General features: G+C 36.3%; 1 protein-coding gene across 1 annotated transcript; it reads left to right on the top strand.

The window, feature by feature from the left end:
- Positions 1–14,712: 14,712 nt before the first annotated feature.
- On the top strand, positions 14,713–18,125 carry LOC143629485 (telomere repeat-binding factor 1-like). Its single transcript, XM_077098753.1, has 7 exons — positions 14,713–14,917; positions 15,928–16,106; positions 16,193–16,404; positions 16,510–16,594; positions 17,227–17,310; positions 17,388–17,747; positions 17,828–18,125. The coding sequence occupies exons 2-7, from the start codon at positions 15,957–15,959 to the stop codon at positions 17,840–17,842; spliced, it is 906 nt and encodes a 301-aa protein (XP_076954868.1). The 5' UTR covers positions 14,713–14,917; positions 15,928–15,956; the 3' UTR covers positions 17,843–18,125.
- Positions 18,126–19,058: the final 933 nt, after the last annotated feature.

Below are 19,058 nucleotides of genomic sequence, written 5' to 3'. Positions count from 1 at the left end.
TAGTATCACTAATCTTGTTGTGGAGGCTAGCAATTGGGCTACCATTTATCTAGAGTTTGGCTGTGCTTGGTTTGATTTATGAAAGGGTTCAAATGAGGCTATCAAGAAAAATCAAAGTGATTCCTTCCGTAAGAGTAACTTATTCTTTTGTGGGTGAAAAGAAGATCATTAAAGAGTACTCCGATGCTCCGCAAGATACTGTAAAGTTGGGCTTAAAACAAAGCCTGGCTAAAGGACTTGCGATTGGAAGAAACGTTGCCACTTTTGTGGTATGGGCCTTCTTGTGTTGGTATGGTAGTAGATTGGTGGTGTGCCATGGAGCTAGAGGCGAAACGTTCAGGCAGTTGGAGTAGGAATCGACTTCGGCGGGCCATAAGTTCTTTTATTACTCCTAAAGTTTTATCAAACTAGCTTTCTAACTACCATGTGAAAATATCATATATCACACATGACATCAGAGGCCTAGACGTATAATCAACAGTTGGTACTTTTTTTTTCTCATGATATCAAAGTTTATTACGCATTAATAATAAATTTTAAAACACAAGGGGATTAAATACCCTCAACTTCTTTAGAAAACATTCATCAAAACTTTTTACAAGGATATAAAATATTCGAACCATCAAATTTGTCTATAACATAAGGAGTCATCATTCCCTTTAGCAATTTATCCATCCTATCATCTTACTTTAGGTTACTTGAAAATACTTTTGAAAGTACGTCAACACACAATAGTTGGTGAATAACGTTGAATGGCTCAAATATTTCAAAATCTTGTAACAAGTTTTGATGAATGTTTTGTAATGGTGTTGAAGATATTTAAATCCCTTATGTTATAAAATATTATTTTAATCAAAACATTTTTTCATTGTGTAATAAACTTTGATATAATGACATTACACAGTCGAAAAATGTTTGATTAAAATAATATTTTATACAATAAGAAATTTAAATACACTCATTCTCGTTACAAAACATTCATCAAAACTAGCTTGTTACAAGGATTTGAAATATTGGAGCCTGACAACGTTCATCAACTGTGTGTTGACACGTTTAAAAAGGTGTTTTCAAGTAACCAGAAGTAAGATGATGGGAAGGATAAATTGCTAAAAGGAATGATGACTCCTTATGTGATAGACAAATTTGATAGCTCATATATTTTATATCCTTGTAAAAAGTTCTGATGCATTTAATCCCCTTATGTTATAAAATATGTTTACAATCCATAATAAACTTTGATATAATGACAAAAAGGGTATCAACTATTGGTCATACGTCTAGCCCCTAAGACCGAGAGTGACATAAGATATTCTCAGATGGTAGCAAGAAAGCTAGTTTGAGGAAAATGTTAGAAGTTAAAAAAGAACTTACAGCCCGCCGGAGGCGATTACTACTCCAACTGTCCGGATGTTCCTCATCTAGATCCATGGTACATCACCAATCTACTACTGTACCAACGCAAGAAGGCCAACACAACAAAAGTGACAACATTGCTGCCAATCGCAAGTCCTTTAGCCAAGCAGAGCATATGAGGACTCTTTAATGGTCTTCTTTTCACCTACAAAAAATAATAAATTGTTTTTAGTACTAACAAAATCGTCTGCTCTGCCACTACATCATCCCTACTATACTCCTTGATCGTTCTTGATAACTTTCATATATTAAACTGGACACAACCAAAATCTAGATAAATCGCAGCCCAACAATTGCTAACAAGATTAGTGATTCTATATATTCCCCGCCTTTTTTTATTCAATATAAAAATCCAAATACAACCACAAAACTCATGGTCATACCTTTTCACTAAGTAAATCTTGAATGAACAAGCTATCATTGAAAACATGTGATGATATCCCCTATGCCAATAACATCAATGGCGAAGGTTAGTTAGGGCCGGGGGTCCCCCCCCCCCCCCCGGTTTTTTGCGTAGTAATGTAAATTTACCAGGTTTCGTTAGAAAATTTATATACGTAGTGTAAATTTAGCCGTTTTCGGCCCAAAATATGAGCTCGTCCCCTCCGTTTGTGAAATTATGTGTATATTTTGAGCCCCCCCGGGTGTCTTAGTCCAAGCTTCGCCACTGAATAACATTCAAGTCAAAATATGCAACTTGTTGCCTAAAAACTACTTTCATATAGTTCAACCTTAATCTTGACGCCTGTATTTCTGTTGTTCGTGCCCAGCAATACCCCTTTGCAAATAACACATAAAACGCTACAATTCAATAATCATAAATTATCATCAAATAAACCTACCAAGAATACATTCAACCAATTTCCCGACAGCCAAGTAACAAAGATTAATAACATTCTGCAAACAATAAATTATAATCCCGATTACACTACTATTTTTTTTACCATAAGCAATTACATATGATTAATATTAAGCTTGTTGATTTTGTACACATAGACGTCTGAGGGTGTAGAAGAAGTGCCTCCAATGATGTTCGCGATGTTGCTAGCTAGTGAAGATCAACATCACTGGCATTCCCATTCCATCGCCAATGGCAACTATAAGTCTGACAACCGTTAAAAACATGTCTAAACCATCTGCATGCATGATAAGCGACGACTGGATCAGTGACCCATATGCTCACTCATGACATCACTAAGGTTTCATAAATTGTGTGATCAGTATAAATATTTAAAAAAATATCAAACTTCTGCTCATGACATTTATCTTTATGTTAGGTACGAATTGCAAAGGTCGTGATCACTAAGGTTTTATAATTTGTGTGCCAAGTATAAAACAAAAAATAATAATCCCAGTTTTAAGGCACTTTTGCCTATCCTTCATGATTTATAAGCAAGTTTTGAATTTAATTTGGTTTTTAGATGATTCCCAAATGGGGTAATTTACGGATCATACGTATGTGGCATGGGAGGTACACGGTTGTGGTGACTTGGCAAAGAGTGGGTATAGGGATTCTTGTCACAAAGTAGCGGACCTATAACCTTTTTTTCATGGGAGTCGAAAAATTTTGTGAATCCATTAACTATAGCTAAACATTAATTTTTTTCCTAGTTTGATTTTGGTCAGATCTCATAACAAAAGAAATTGGTTTTTGTTCGACAGAATCCAAAGAAATATTAATCAAATCAATAGGTCCAGGAGTCTTAGAAGATGAGGCTTCAACTTTCTTTTAAGAAATCATTCAGTTGTACTATCAATATTCCCTAAAGTACACATTAGCCAGGGTCTTCCACCCAAACATGTCCCCTAAGAAATTACATAAGGGTCTTACTAGGGATACCTCACACCCTTCCTATACGCCCCGTATAGGGCTATACAGAGGGAGAGGAGAGGGGAGGGGAGGGGACTATACACCTCGTATAAGGTTATACGAAGCATATATGGGGGGCCTACACACCTCGTATAACTCTATACGGGCGTATTGGTGGGTTTTTTTTAGCAAAAAGGGATGGTGTCCCGTATAGCTCTATATGGGGCGTATTGGTGGGTTTTTTTTTTTAGCGAAAAGGGACAGTGTCCCTAGAAACCCCTTACATAGTTACACGAATTACTAAATAATTACATAATGTTGCCGCTACCGTAATTAGACCTAGACTTCAGGCAAAGACTCGTATCTTACTTGACTTGCTTCATCATTTTCAAATATGAACGATTGATATTATTAAAAGTTGCGCTTTTCCCCCCTCTTCCATAGATTCCAAATCGTCGTCAAAGACCACCATAATCACTTTTTTTTTCTTTATTACCGTCTTGAGCTTTTCTAATATGCTAGCTTTTGTCGAACCGAGATGGCATATAACGGAAACGAGTTTTTTTAATCCATAATAAGTACTATATATATGTGTGTGCGCGCTAACTGCTTAGTATAATTTGTTGCTAAATCCGAACCGTATTCACAAGTCAATGAATATGGAAGGACCTAAGTTGATAAGTCGGCCATGTTGGTTTAGTTTCCTAATTATAATACGATTAATATGATAATATGTATTGGTGATCAAGTTAGGCTTAGATTATAGATATAGGATATAGAGCTTGATTAGAAACTTTAGACGTGAAATCAATAGACAATTATTGTAGCTTTTTTTCGTCAATTTTTTCCTGCAATAATAATATGTTTGATCGATTTGTGCATCTATAATTTATTACAATTATTAATCCAAACCTCATAACGGTGCTCATATCCCAAGGTAACTAACACAAGATGGAAAGGAACGAAATGATGTCGTGTCTTCATCCCCAACAATGATTAATTCTAGCTTTCTTTTGCAATCTTGTTACTCTCACATTATATACCATATGAATTCAACTCTTTAGTTAAAATATACAATCTAAAATTAACCTCACAGTTTTTTTATTTAACTTCTGCATGCATGTATGTATAACTAATGTTATGCTAAATTCTTTTTCATGCACACAAGTTTGTCACGCGTGGAAACCGATGTTTACGTTAATTTTAGAATTGAACCAACCCCAAAATCGGAAAGATGTTCCAAAAGAGACCACAACATTAAAACACCAATCAAATTTTGAAAAATCCATCATCATGAGTCATCCCAACCAAAGCCAACCTCCCACTGCTCCTCCTCCTCCACAAGGTTCCTTTCTTAATTGTTTTTATTTACTTTTTTCCCCTTTTAGATCTAATTGTATCAACGATTTCGAATTGCATTTTGTAAGGTTATCAAAAGTGTTAATGATCAATCGTATCTTTGATTGTTATAGATTATCCGGCAGAAGGACAATCTAAAGGCATCCACCAACCATCGGAAGTATACCCGCCACCAGGAGGGTATCCATCACATGGATACCCAGGATATCCACCACAAGGGTATCCTCCACAAGGATACCCTCCGCATGGATACCCTCAGTATGGTTACCCACCGCAAGGGTATCCACCCCAAGGGTATCATCAAGGGTATCCCGGGTATCCACCACAACCGCAATACAACATCCACTACATTCCTCCTCCATATCATAGGCAAGATAGCGGTTTCATGGAAGGCTGGTATTATTGATCATTCATTTTTCTCTCTTAAATCTATTTATGAAAGTTGGGAATATGTGTTATGCATTGTGATTTATAGAGTGCATAACAATTACACAAAACTTTATACGACAAATTTTGATCGAGATGCATGGAATTTTTGGAAGAAACTATTTGCGATCTCCATTGATTGAAAGTATGTTGGAAATCTGGTATTAATAATAACCAGAAAGTAAAGAAATAAGAAATAATCGACACAGTAAACCGGGCTTGTGTTTAACACAATTCCCTTAAACAAATTCTCGGTCTATTCCCAGGGTACTCCGGTTCGAAACAGAATCGGTGCTCTGCTGGACTCGGACACTTGCCTGAAATGCAATCGAAAATAACACTGTTTGAACTAGGAAGAAGATGAAGTGTTTTTGAGTTGGTGTGTCTACAAATGAATAATGTCATGGTATTTATAACCAAGAGTCATAACCATATAATCAACTCTTAGTTATGACCATTAAAGAATATTAAATAATAATAATACTCATCTAATGACCATTATCAAAAAGAATTGAAACTGAAACACAATAATCATAATCATTATGATTATTAATGGTATTGACTAGACCACCATATTTTGAATTTCAAAACCGAATTCAAAAAATCGTTTGACGCGGGCTCGGGTTTTCGGAGTTTCATTCTTGTCCGCGGGACGTGCGGGCACGCACGAGTTCGATGAATTTCTAGTCCAGAAACCCAAATTTGCATCCCCCCTTGCGCGCGTGTAGGACTTGTGGTAAAACATGTCATAAAGAATTCAAATGGGTGTAAGGTCACTACCTTATAAACCATTCATTATTTTGTTCCCAACCCGATGTGGGACAAACATTTACCACTTCCTTCATTCACACACTTAAAACTTCCAACAATCCCCCACATGAATGGAGGTCGAAACAACCATATTATTCCAATTAGATTTCAACAGCTGAATCTTGCATACAATATGTAGGTGTTATCCTTTGAACCTTTGCTTATGAAGCATACTTAGCCCACTGGCTCTGAGTAGACGGTGATGTCTTTGAACTCGAGGCCGTTTGTGTAGACGACAATACACTTCACACAAGACTCTCCCTGACATAGTCAAGTCCTCATAGTTATGTTCGTTATGGTCATAAACATGCGCCTGGTTCTGCAAGAGCTATTAAGTATTGTGCCCAACAATACCCTTCGAAGCGACCCCACTTCTCTCTCACATAGGTGATTCACCATGTATGACTACCTTGGTCGAATCATTAAAAGCCATATGCTTAGCCTCACACTTGTCACTTTTAGGAATGAACTAGGAAGGTTACCTTGCCACGTGGTAAACTCCCTCTTAAAATTGTAGGGTTATCCCCCCACAGTGACCGCACTAATTCATACAATTAGGTTTTCCTATTGAACTCAACTCTTGGGATCTCCAGTCTGTTGAGTTAGGTTTCCTTCGCATGAACTTTAATTTTTCAAGGGCTTCAGTCCCATTCCCATAGACGACTTCTGAACTAACTCTCTACTTAGGCCTTTTATTAGCGGATCCGCAATATTATCCTTTGACTTCACATAGTCAACAGTGATAATTCCAGTAGATATTAGTTTTCGTACCGCATTATGTCTACGTCTAATATGTCTATTCTTACCATTATACATTGTGCTATGAGCTCTGCCAATTGCCGATTGGCTATCACAATATATACAGATGGCCGATGCCGGCTTAGGCCATCTTGGTATATCCTCAACAAATTGACGTAACCATTCTGCCTCTTCGCCCGCTTTATCTAGGGCGATGAATTCGGATTCCATCGTGGATCTAGCTATAACCGTTTGTTTAGACGATTTCCACGATATTGCAGTACCTCCAAGTGTGAATACATACCCACTTGTTGCTCTGGAATCATTTGTGTCAGATATCCAATTTGCATCACAATGTCCTTCGACAACTGCTGGATATCTGTTATAATGTAACCCGTATTCTCTAGTGTATCTTAGGTTCCGAAGAAACCGAATCACATAGTTCCAATGACTTGAACTTGGGTTGCTTGTGTATCTACTTAGCTTGCTCACAGCATATGCTAAGTCGGGTCTAGTGCAACTCATAAGATACATCAAACTGCCAATAATTATTGAGTATTCCAACTGGTTAACGGGTTCACCTCTATTCTTAGCTAGATGTTGACTTGTGTCAATGGGAGTTCTAGCTACATTAGAGTCATTCGCATTAAACTTCTCAAGAATTTTGCTCACGTAATGGGATTGACTTAAAACAAGTCCAATTTGGGTTCGTGTGATTTTAACTACCAAAATCACATCCGCAAGACCCATGCCCTTCATGTCAAATATTGTTTTTAACATGTTCTTAGTGGACGTTATGATTTTGTTATCACTACCAGCAATGAGCATATACGTATAGACACAAAATGACATATCCATCGGATGTGTCCTTCACGTATACACATTTGTCACATGCATTGATTTTGAACCTAAAATCAAGCATGACATGATCAAACTTTTGGTGCCATTGTTTAGGAGCTTGTTTCAATCCATACAAGGATTTCACAAGTTTACATACTTTCTTTTCTTGCCCAAAGGCTATGAAGCCTTCGGGTTGTTCCATGTAAATCTCTTCCTCTAGATTTCTATTCAAGAAAGCCGTTTTTACATCCATTTTGTGAACTTCCAAGTTTCTAATGGCGGCAATGGCAAGCACCAACCGTATAGATGTTATTCGCGTAACCGGCGAATATGTATCAAAGTAATCTAAACCTTCTCGTTGTTTATATCCTTTGATCACCAACCTTGTCTTATACTTATCAATGGTGCCATCAGGTTTCATCTTCTTCTTAAAGATCCATCGATATCCTAGTGTTTTACACCCTTGAGGAAGATCCACTAGTTCCCACGTATGATTTTGTAAGATAGAGTCTATCTCACATTTGATGGCCTCCCTCCACTGAGGTCCTTCAGCGGAATTCACCGCTTGTTGATACGTTTGAGGTTCCTCTTCTACCATGTAGGTAAGGAAATCAGGGCCGAAGGATTTTTCAATCCTTTGCCGTTACTTTTTCTGATTTCAACCTCCTCTGTCTCAGATTGTTCCCAAGGTTCATATCCAGTACTCTCATTTTGAATACTTTCCTCAACCGGTCTAGAATTGCTCGGTTTTCCTTTATCCAAACGTGAGAACTTATATTCAAACCATGATGCATCCTTTGCTTCTATTATAGTGCCATTGTTTATTCCGGGATTCTTGGAATCATGCACAAGAAATCGATATGCACCACCGAGAAGGGTATATCCTATAAACACACAATCAACGGTTTTGGGTCCTATTAGTAGGCGTTTTGGTGGAGTCACCATTACCTTCGCTAGGCACCCCCACACTCGCAAGTATTTATATGGTGGTTTAATTCTTGTCCATAACTCATATGGAGTTAAATATTTCTTCTTATTCGGTATCATGTTTAAGACATAATTAGCCGATAAGATTGCTTCACCACACATGTCCGGGCTTACCCCAGAACTTATCATCATGGCATTCATCATTTCTTTCAAGGTTCGGTTCTTACGTTCCGCTATGCCATTTGATTGAGGGGAGTAAGGAGGTGTGACTTCATGTATGATTCCTTCCTTTTCACACAAGTTCATAAAAGGTGAAACATATTCACCTCCTTGGTCACTCCTTACTCTTTTAATTTTTCGATTTAGTTGATTCTCAACTTCGGCTTTAAATAAGATAAACTTATCAATAGCCTCGTCCTTACTCTTAAGTAAGTAAACATAGCAATATCTTGTACTATCATCAATGAACGTGATGAAGTACTTGTTCCCACCACGAGTAGGAATTGCTTTTAGATTACACACATCGGTGTGAATCATCTCGAGGGGTTCGGTAAATCATTCAATCTTTTTGAATGACGATCTCGTTTGTTTTGCTTCGAAGCAAGTTTCACATTTATTATTTGAGTCGATATCGAATGTTAGTATGCATTTAAGTTTAATCAAACGTCGAATGGAATTAAAATTAACATGACCTAGTCTACCATGCCAAACATTAGAAGACTCAAGCATATAAGCAGAACTAGTAGCATTCTCATTCATATTGTTAAACACGGTTACATTCAACTTGAACATACCATTAAGGGCATAGCCCTTACCAACATACACACCATTTTTGGTCAACACGACCTTATCACACTCAATTACCATTTTGAACCCAAACTTGTTCAACTGCCACCCCGACACAAGATTCTTACGAATTTCAGGAACATACAACACATTTGACAAAGTAAGTTCCTTTCCCGAAGTCATCTTCAATATCACATTCCCCTCACCTTTGACTTCGGCCGTAGCGGAGTTTCCCATAAACATTTTTTCTCCATTAGTCACCTCCTTGAAAGTGCTAAAGAGACTTTTGTCAAAGCACACATGACGGGTAGCCCCCGTATCGACCCACCAATCTTTGTTATTTTGTCCAATCAAGTTAACTTCGGTGACCATAATCGAGAGGACCACCGCAACAAGGTTCTCAACCTCACGAACCATGTTAACTTGTCGAGCATTTTCTTTCTTTGGAAGCTTGCATTCATTGGCCCTATGGCCTTGCTTTCCACAATTGTAGCAAGTTCCTTGGAACTTCTTTTTCTTCCCAACTCCCCCCTTAGGACCAAGGTTGAAGCCTTTCCCATGATTTTTCTTTCCACCATTTTTACCCTTTGAAGATTGGCCATGTTCAACAACATTGGCCTTTGTTGTTCCGGGACCGTCAATTCTTTTTAGAGCAATTTTATTGTCTTCTTCAATACGAAGACGAACAACAAGATCTTCAATAGTCATCTCCTTTCGCTTATGCTTGAGATAGTTCTTGAAATCGACCCAACTTGGTGGTAGCTTTTCGATGATACAAGCAACTTGGAATGTCTCACTAAGAGACATCCCTTCCGCATGAATATCATGAATAACAACTTGTAAATCTTGGACTTGACTCATAACAGTTTTTGAGTCTATCATTTTAAAGTCCAAGAATTTAGCCACCACGAATTTCTTAGTACCGGCATCTTCGGTTTTGTATTTTCGGTCCAATGACTCCCATAATTCTTTGGCAGTCTTGGCCATACAATACACATTATAAAGTGCATCAACCATGCCATTCAAGACATAGTTCCGGCACAAGAAATCCGAATGATTCTAAGCCTGAACTGCGCTTACCGACAGCGCATCCGTTGCCTCTTCATCAACATGAGAAACGGTTTCAGTCAAGAACCTCGCGAGGTTCAAAGTGGTCAAATAAAAGAACATCTTTTGTTGCCATTGTTTTGAAATTCACACAGGTGAACTTCTCCGGTTTCTCAGCATGAGACGTGACTGCACTCGGCAGCGGAGCAACCAAACCGGTTGTCACAGCAACAACGGTAGTCACGATGGCAGAAACAGCAGCGCTCATGGGTTGGGATTCCATTCTGAAACAAAAATACAAGAAATATAATAAGTAATCTGTTTAAGTTTGTTGGAAATCTTGTATTAATAATAACCAGAAAGTAAAGAAATAAGAAATAATTGACACAGTAAACCGGGCTTGTGTTTAACACAATTCCCTTAAACAGATTCTCGGTCTGTTCCCAGGGTACTCCGGTTCGAAACAGAATCAGTGCTCTGCCGGACTCGGACACTTGCCTGAAATGCAATCGAAAATAACATTGTTTGAACTAGGAAGAAGATGAAGTGTTTTTGAGTTGGTGTGTCTACAAATGAATAATGTCATGGTATTTATAACCAAGAGTTATAACCATATAATCAACTCTTAGTTATGACCATTAAAGAATATTAAATAATAATAATACTCATATAATGACCATTATCAAAAAGAATTGAAACTGAAACACAATAATCATAATCATTATGATTATTAATGGTTTGAATTTCAAAACCGAATTCAAAAAAACGTCTGATGCGGGCTCGGGTTTTCGGAGTTGCATTCGTGTCCGCGGGACCTGCGGGCACGCACGTGTTCGATGAATTTCTAGTCCAGAAACCCAAATTTGCAACCCCCCCCTTGCGCGCGCGTAGGACTTGTGGTAAAACATGTCATAAAGAATTCAAATGGGTGTAAGGTCACTACCTTATAAACCATTCATTATTTTGTTCCCAACCCGATGTGGGACAAACATTTACCACTTCCACCACTTCCTTCATTCACACATTTAAAACTTCCAACAAAGTAGTCTATAATACCTAATAGTTAATACTTAATAGTGATAGGGACTTCATAGTTCGTGCTGGCCCTTGGCTTTAGCCGTCGTAACTTGACCATGCATGCGTCCAGCGACTGAACTTAAACTTATTGGTCGGGATTATAAGAAAATTTCAAATTTCCCCCCGGGTTTTCCCCTATGCATGGGTCTATAAAATCATAAAGACAGGTCAAAACATCTTTTTGCACTTGTGTTCATCTTTCTTCTATGCGAGCTCACATTTGATCGATGGAGGCTTGAAATTTATGCAAGCCAACTTGGCTCGAACATTACATGAGCTGACTTTGAACCAGTTCTTTAAGGTATATTCAAGCATGTTTCAAGTCAAAAACTATTTGAAAACCTTAAATTAATTAACCATGTCAAAATTCACATAAGGTATCTTCTAATAATAAGTGTGTGCTTTGTAATTAGCATAATTGCGTACTTATTCAATGCATTGTTGTTAACATGGTGTGCTACTTGTGCAGTTTAGCTGCATTGTGCTGTTGTTGTCTCTTGGATATGTGCTTTTGAACCACCGAAGTTTCATCAGCTTCACATTGTTCAACTATAGATTGCAATATTCCAATTTTATGAAAACAAAGACACGCGTCTTTAAAATACATATCCTCTATTGAGACTTGAACTCACAGCCCGTTGATTATTGGATCACCTCGAAGCACTAGGCTACACACCTAGTAATATTTTGTCAAAGAAAATAACTTGAACTGTAAAATAAAAAGATGTCTTGATTTCTTTTAGCAATGTCATATTAGTTTTGTAAGTATAGAGAGATTGTTTATCCAATTTATATGAAAATGACATTTGTCGAACATTCGAGTAGATATTGTTAGATTTCAATCTTTCATATATATAGTCTTTTATCTTTTTTCATAGGATGATTTGTTTCCTTCTAAGATTGTCATGTGTAGATAACCTTGAAAGATTTTATGCAATACTCTTAGTTGCCTTCCATTCAATATTAATATTGATTACACTACAAAATAACTAGAGACACATGTCACTTGAAGATTTATTCTTAATCAAAATTTTTCGCTTAAACTATTTTCCTATTTTTAATAAATTTATTTATGTTAGTGTAATCAAAACATAATAGAGTCAAAGTTAAAAAAATAACCTTTATTCAGGATATTCCGGCATTTTGCCAGTGGGTCGACACTTGAAGTTGGCAACATTCCGGTAAGGTGGCAATTTGATGTTTAGGTCGATTAGTGACGTCTAATGACTCTAATTCCAGAATCCTTGACACATCTAGCCGTATGGGGGTTGTGTGTGACGTTTAGTCATGGGGTATTTTTTAACAATAAACAATTTGAACTTTGAGAGCGAAATATTTTGGTTGCATTCTATAAATGAGAGATAATTTTGAGTTATCCATGTTTCAAAATACTTTTAAATTTTTTATTAAGGACCGTTTGATATTGAGTTTGAAAACAACTTATTACTTGTTGACTTTTTTAAAAGGCCAGGACTTTTGGGTTTTAAAAAACAATTTTTTAACCATATAAAAAGCTAAAATAAAAATGAATTTTGTGATTACCAAACATTTTTTTAACTAATTGGCTTTATGGAAAAACCAATAAGTCAATAGGTTGTTTTCCAATTCAATTTCAAACATAAGTTAAGTATGTGACAATTTTTTTTTCTAAATTTCATATCTGTACTTCTGAATTTATTTCGTTCTCTAAAATTGTTATGTTAATTCATCAAACTTTTTATAAAAATCTAATACCCTTAAATGAAATATATGTAAATTGTTTTCAAATAATACATGGAAGATACAATTAGAAAACTATGTTTTCGAAACAATGGTTGCCTTGAAGTTCGAGTGTCTTCGATATCCTGTTAATTTTCTTCAGTTAGACCTATGTATCATCATCCTTTGGTATATTTGTACACTGTACGTGTGCCCAACCGTATAATTGTTTCTCCACAACAGGTTTCCAAGGTTTCTCGGTTATGAGTGAAGAGCGTGTACTTTTAAAGATAACACAGAAGATATATTGAAGGCAAAGCTAGCCATCTAGAATTTGTAATTTACAAATAATAACTTGTTTTTTTGTTAGTTTTTTATTAATGTAAATGTGACATGTCACTATATTATACTCATATACGCCTTAGTGTGTGTGCACACCAATATTTGTATACATGTTAAACAGTCAAAAATTCAAAACATTTAGAACTTCTTAGTTTCACATAAAACTTCTAGTTCTATTAGCCAATTTGAAACTTTTAGCTAGGCAAACTATTAAAATAGTGAACACTCAATTTCGATCGGGTATAACTAACATTAAAAAGAATTTATGGATGGCAGCTGCTCCTTATCCTTTGTGTGTAGGTCCGTCAAGTGATTGCTTCTGCCTTAAAAAACCCCTATTTCATATCACCTCAATGACAAGAGTATATAAAAGCGTATTATCACTAGAAGATGAATATTTCGCTATTTTATGTTTATACAGATTTTGGGTGATGAAATAGGTTTACTATGCTCGTGACCATCCATCTTAGTCCTACTCTTTACACACTGCATATAGATGAGTTTTCGTCAATTTAATAATTCTTCCAAGTTCCAAAAAAAACCTACTCTTTTGACCCGTTATATTAATTCCAACTATGGTTGTGCAACGTGTTACAACTGTTTTGAATCGGATCGGAACCAAACCGGACCTTATATAATAAATGGGTTGGGTTCCAAAACCGCTAAAACGGTTCTCGGTGGTCGGTCTTGGGCCAGAACCAGTTATGTCGGTTATGCTTAGAGGTGAACAAAAAACCCGAACACGGAACTGGACCCAAAAAAATCTCCGAAACATGTTTTTTTTTTACCCGGTTTTTTAATACTCAAAACCGTACCCTAAAATACGAATAGGGTATGCATTCAGTACCAAAACACGTACCCGAACTGGACCCGATTTGTACCCAGTAATACCTGAAATCCGGAACCGGATTTTTCCAATATTCGAAACCGGGTAATTCAAATACCTGATTTATACCCAAAATAACCCGAAAAATACCCCTAAAAAGTGCAACCCCTCTATAAATTTCAATCTATACCCGAAAAACCCCGAAGACCCGAAAAAAACACCAAAAATAAGGTTTTTTTTTCAATACTCAGAAATAGGGTATTTAAATACCTGGTTTTAGAGTGTACCCGGTTCAATACCCGACAGAAACCCGATGCATATGGTATGTTTTTTAGAGGCAATACCCAGAACCAAACCCAACCTGGTACTGCCAATATCCGGTCATACCCGAACCCGGTTACATATTCCGAACTGAGTATTTGAAAACCCCGATTTGTGCACCTCTAGTTATGTTATGCTCACCAACAGCCCAAGAAGCAATCCAGCACGAACCCCAGCAACAGCCCAAAAAAATCCAGTAACTTACCGTAGGCCAAGCCCAACAGCCCATACTTGAGGTTAAATGCCCTCAACCCGAAACCTTATTTGGATAACTTGATTGGCCACGTCATCACATTGGTGTTTGGTTAAGAAATAATATGAGCCCTCAAATCCAATCCAATTTCCAAACCCTAATTTTCTCAAACCAGAAAACCTTTTCTGCACGAAACCGAAACCCTAATTCCCAAATCAATCAATCAATTTCTATCATCCTTCAACAATCATCATGACCTGTTTCTTCCTAATGCATTAGCACATCCATTGATCAACAAACGCTGGTGATTTTTTACTCAATTACATCAATTGTTATGCTCTTTATACGTAATCGGATTTATTAATTGGAAATGTTAGCTTAGGATTTATCAAATTTTGTTCAATTTTGTTTAATTTTGAATAAATTTGTTTAAATTAGGGTTTTTTTGGTACTGTTTTGACCTAGAATTATAATTAAGAATTGTGTGATTATCGGATGAGGTGAATTAAAATCGATCTGAATTTGGATGCTTCTGGATTTGTTGAATTGTTAAGCTAGCAGAGTTTGATTGTATTTGGATAGTAAATTGTTATTGGGTGAGTGAGGTTTCGGATCCGAATCGATCTAGATGGTTAGAATTATGATTGGAGGTTATAAGTATGGCTTTACATTTTGGAGTTGAATTTATTTTTTATATGTGAGTAATAAGTTGTAACTATTGGCTTGTTTAAGAAAGCAATCATTTAGCGTGCAAGTTTTAGTTTTGAAAAGCGCGATGCATTTTGATCTCAAAAGCGGATGTGTGATACTTACATATTTTTCTAAATCATGTTTGATGAGCATTGCACATTATGCATTGAAAAACTTGTGTTTGGGGGAGATATGTAATTTTGCAGGCTTAGATGGGGATATATGGAATTTCCTATGTTTTATTTAACTTGTTAACTTTTAAACACTAAAAAGTAAGATATTAAGTCTTTTGGCTCTATGTACAAGTAGTCTATGCATAAAATAGAAGTAATCTATGCAGGTACTCATAATGTTTTCATCAGATTGCATCATACAAGGGAATATATTATTAGACTGCATCATGGAATCGTATCGTGCATTATACAAACATTTTTGAACTAAGCTTTAGTCTAATTCAATATTTCCATTTACGCTTATGTCTTTCTGTTAAACAGTTTGTGCGCTTTCTATATTTAGTCACTTGATTTTCTTAAGTGTTATTAACTTATTACTGAATTCTCTAATGAGTAACCGTCATCAAATCTAGTGATTAAGAGTTAATGATATGATAAACATGCTTTACAGGTAGAACATTTTCATCATCAGTTTTCCTGATGGGTGCTCCTAAGCAAAAATGGACAGCTGAAGAAGAAGCAGCTTTGAAAGCTGGAGTTGTTAAGCACGGAGCAGGAAAATGGCGCACAATTCTCAAAGATCCTGAATATAGCAGTGTCTTGTACTTGCGTTCCAATGTGGATCTCAAGGTTTGAAACCTTAACCTCAAATTGTATTATGGTCATCTAATTATCAACGATCATATTTTTATTAAAAAAATGTTTACTTGGTTCAGGACAAGTGGAGGAACATGAGTGTAATGGCGAATGGATGGGGATCAAGGGAGAAGGCTCGGTTGGCTATGAAACGAGCGCAACATGCTTCTAAAGATGACAACCCGATGGCACTAACGGGTGACCTAAGTGATGAAGATTCGGGTGATGGTAGACCGCTTCCGTCTTCTAGTGGGTCCCCACAGATTGGTAGTTCCAAAAGGTCTATGATAAGGTTACACATTTGTTCTTGATTCATGTCATTAATATTGTAACCTGCATACTGTTGTTAATAATCTCAATGGTTATCATATATGTTTGCTTTAATTTACTGTTGCAGGTTGGATAATCTAATAATGGAGGCAATAAACAACTTGAAGGAGCCTGGTGGATCTAATAAGACTACTATCGGCACATACATTGAGGTACATACAATCTAAAAAGATATAATTAAATTTTTTTGTTAGGCTTTTAAACGAATCAAACTTTCAGTGAACAGTTCGTGAACCGTATGGTCGTATGGTTGTTTGGTTAATAAACGAATTAATTTGAACTAGAAATTGTATTCGTTTATGTTTGTGAATGTTCGTTTGTTTAAATTTGTTTATGTTTGTTCGTTTATCTTTATTTTTGTTTGTTAGTTTACGTTTGTTTAAGTTCGTTTGTTTACGTTACTTAAAATATTCATTAAAAAAATTTTGGCCCATTGAAACTTGGTATACTTTCAATTACTTCTTCGGCCCAACACATTGTTCTTCAGATTAGTTTTAACTAGTATTAGCCCAGCTATGTTCATTCATCTGTGTTTTGTTATGTTCGTTCGTGAATCTTTTCTTTATTCTCTTAATGAACATCAACGAACACAAATATGTTCATTTTCTTTACAAATGATAAGAACAAGAAAGCCCTGTTCGTCAAATGTTTGTGTTCGATCGTTTGAAATGTTAAAGCTTTATGCTCGTTTACAACCCTACTTTTTTAGAATCAAACTTCATCATACTTGGATTTATAGTTTACAAATGTTTGTGATTTAATCGTTTTATTTTCCACTTCTCAGGAACAATATTGGGCACCTCCAAACTTCAAGAGACTTTTGTCAATGAAGTTGAAATTTCTGACTCAAATTGGCAAACTTGTGAAGGTATATAATTTGTGTTATGACTGTTATTAAATAACAATTTATCTACTCTTGATTATAATTATTTCAATATGTTGCAGACAAAACGCAAATACAGAATTGCATCATCAAACGCAACAATCGACAACAAAAAGTTGCCAACAATGTTACGTTCAGAGGGAAAACAGAAGGGCAGTTCTAGTGCCATGAGGCTTGATAAGGAAGAAATCACTGTTCCTACAAAAAGTCAGATTGATTTAGAGCTCCAAAAAATGAAGAGTATGACTCCGCAGGAGGCAGCTGCCGCCGCTGCTCAGGCGGTGGCAGATGCGGAAGCCGCCATAGCAGAGGCAGAAGAGGCTGCAAGGGAGGCTGAGGCAGCTGAAGCTGATGCAGAAGCTGCGCAAGCTTTTGCAGAGGCGGCAATGAAGACTCTCAAAGGGAGAGCCGCTCAAAGGCAGGTAAAACAATGTTAGTTTGTTTGCATAGTGTAATAGTTTCTTTTATAAAACATAGATTTGACTTGTTTTATCTTTTGCAGATGATTCGTGCTTGACAGACAAGAGCTTTGCAGGTGTAAATATCTTTTAAGTTATAGTTTGTCAAAACCAGAATTCTTTTGACTGGTAAATCAACGTTTGGTTGGTGGTTTTTTATTGAACAAGTAGAGTAAGATGTCATAAAATATTGCTTGCTGTTGTTGTTGATTGTCAACATGACATGTTTTGATTTCATAAATGTTTTTGTTTATTTTTACATTGTGAGTTGTAGCCTTGTAGATTAACATTGATTTTGAGCGTTTTGCTTGAGTAATGTGTAGTTAGTTATAGGCATGGAAAGTAAGACATATAAATTGTTTTTGCGAAACATAGAATTACTGGTTGTTGTGTTAAAATTAGGGATGTTTAAATCAGTTGGAACCGATCGAACTGTTCAGATCGAAGCTGGTTGGCCAGTTTGAGATCCAGCTATCTCGGTTCATCGTTTAGTTTTAACGATTCGTATATATTTTTTCATTATATGGTATATGTTGTGGATATGTAATATAAGCATGTACCATTGTTCTCATTTCATAGTTTTAATACCGGTCCAACTTAGCCACTCAATCCTTGCGGACAAGGATTAACCTTTTTGTATGTAATCTGGTTTTAGGTTATGCGGGTTGGGACATGTTGTGGATCACTTAGGACCAAAAATACAGTACTGTTAGCTGTTAAGTCAGTAAACACACACAGTTGAAAACGATATGGATATGACACAAGATGAAGAATATGTATTAGTCTTATAGTCTGCATCTATAGAACCAGTTTGTGGCCGAGTTTTGGCCTGGACCAGACTGGAATCGATCAGTCTACAGTTATAGAAGATCGTCCCATATATATTACATATTCAGGTCCCGTTTGTAGGCTTTCACTGGACAAACATGTTTAATGCTCACCCCTAATTGAAAATGTGTAATTAAATACAACGCACCTGTTTAAAACATGTTAATGAAAAAAATACGCTATGTGAATTTTTTTAATATTTAAAATTAGCAAGTTAGGCTTCATTATTTTTTTTTACTGGTACATGAAATTTAAACCGTGTTATAGACATGCTATATGAAGTAGAAGGTTTAGCACAATATGATTCAACTTGTTAACTATTTAATTAATTTATTTATTTATCTATTTTTTAACGGTCAACGAATCCTCTAAATTGGCTACTGGCTAAATTCACCACATTGGAATACACTCACCTTCCGATCCGGGAAAAATCCTCACATAAGGGAA

The sequence above is a fragment of the Bidens hawaiensis genome, unplaced genomic scaffold (assembly GCF_021521415.1).
Source record: "Bidens hawaiensis isolate Kalapana, Puna unplaced genomic scaffold, B.hawaiensis_p1.1 tig00005195_1, whole genome shotgun sequence".
NCBI lineage: Eukaryota > Viridiplantae > Streptophyta > Magnoliopsida > Asterales > Asteraceae > Bidens > Bidens hawaiensis.
This window is presented reverse-complemented; position numbering and strand designations above follow the sequence as displayed.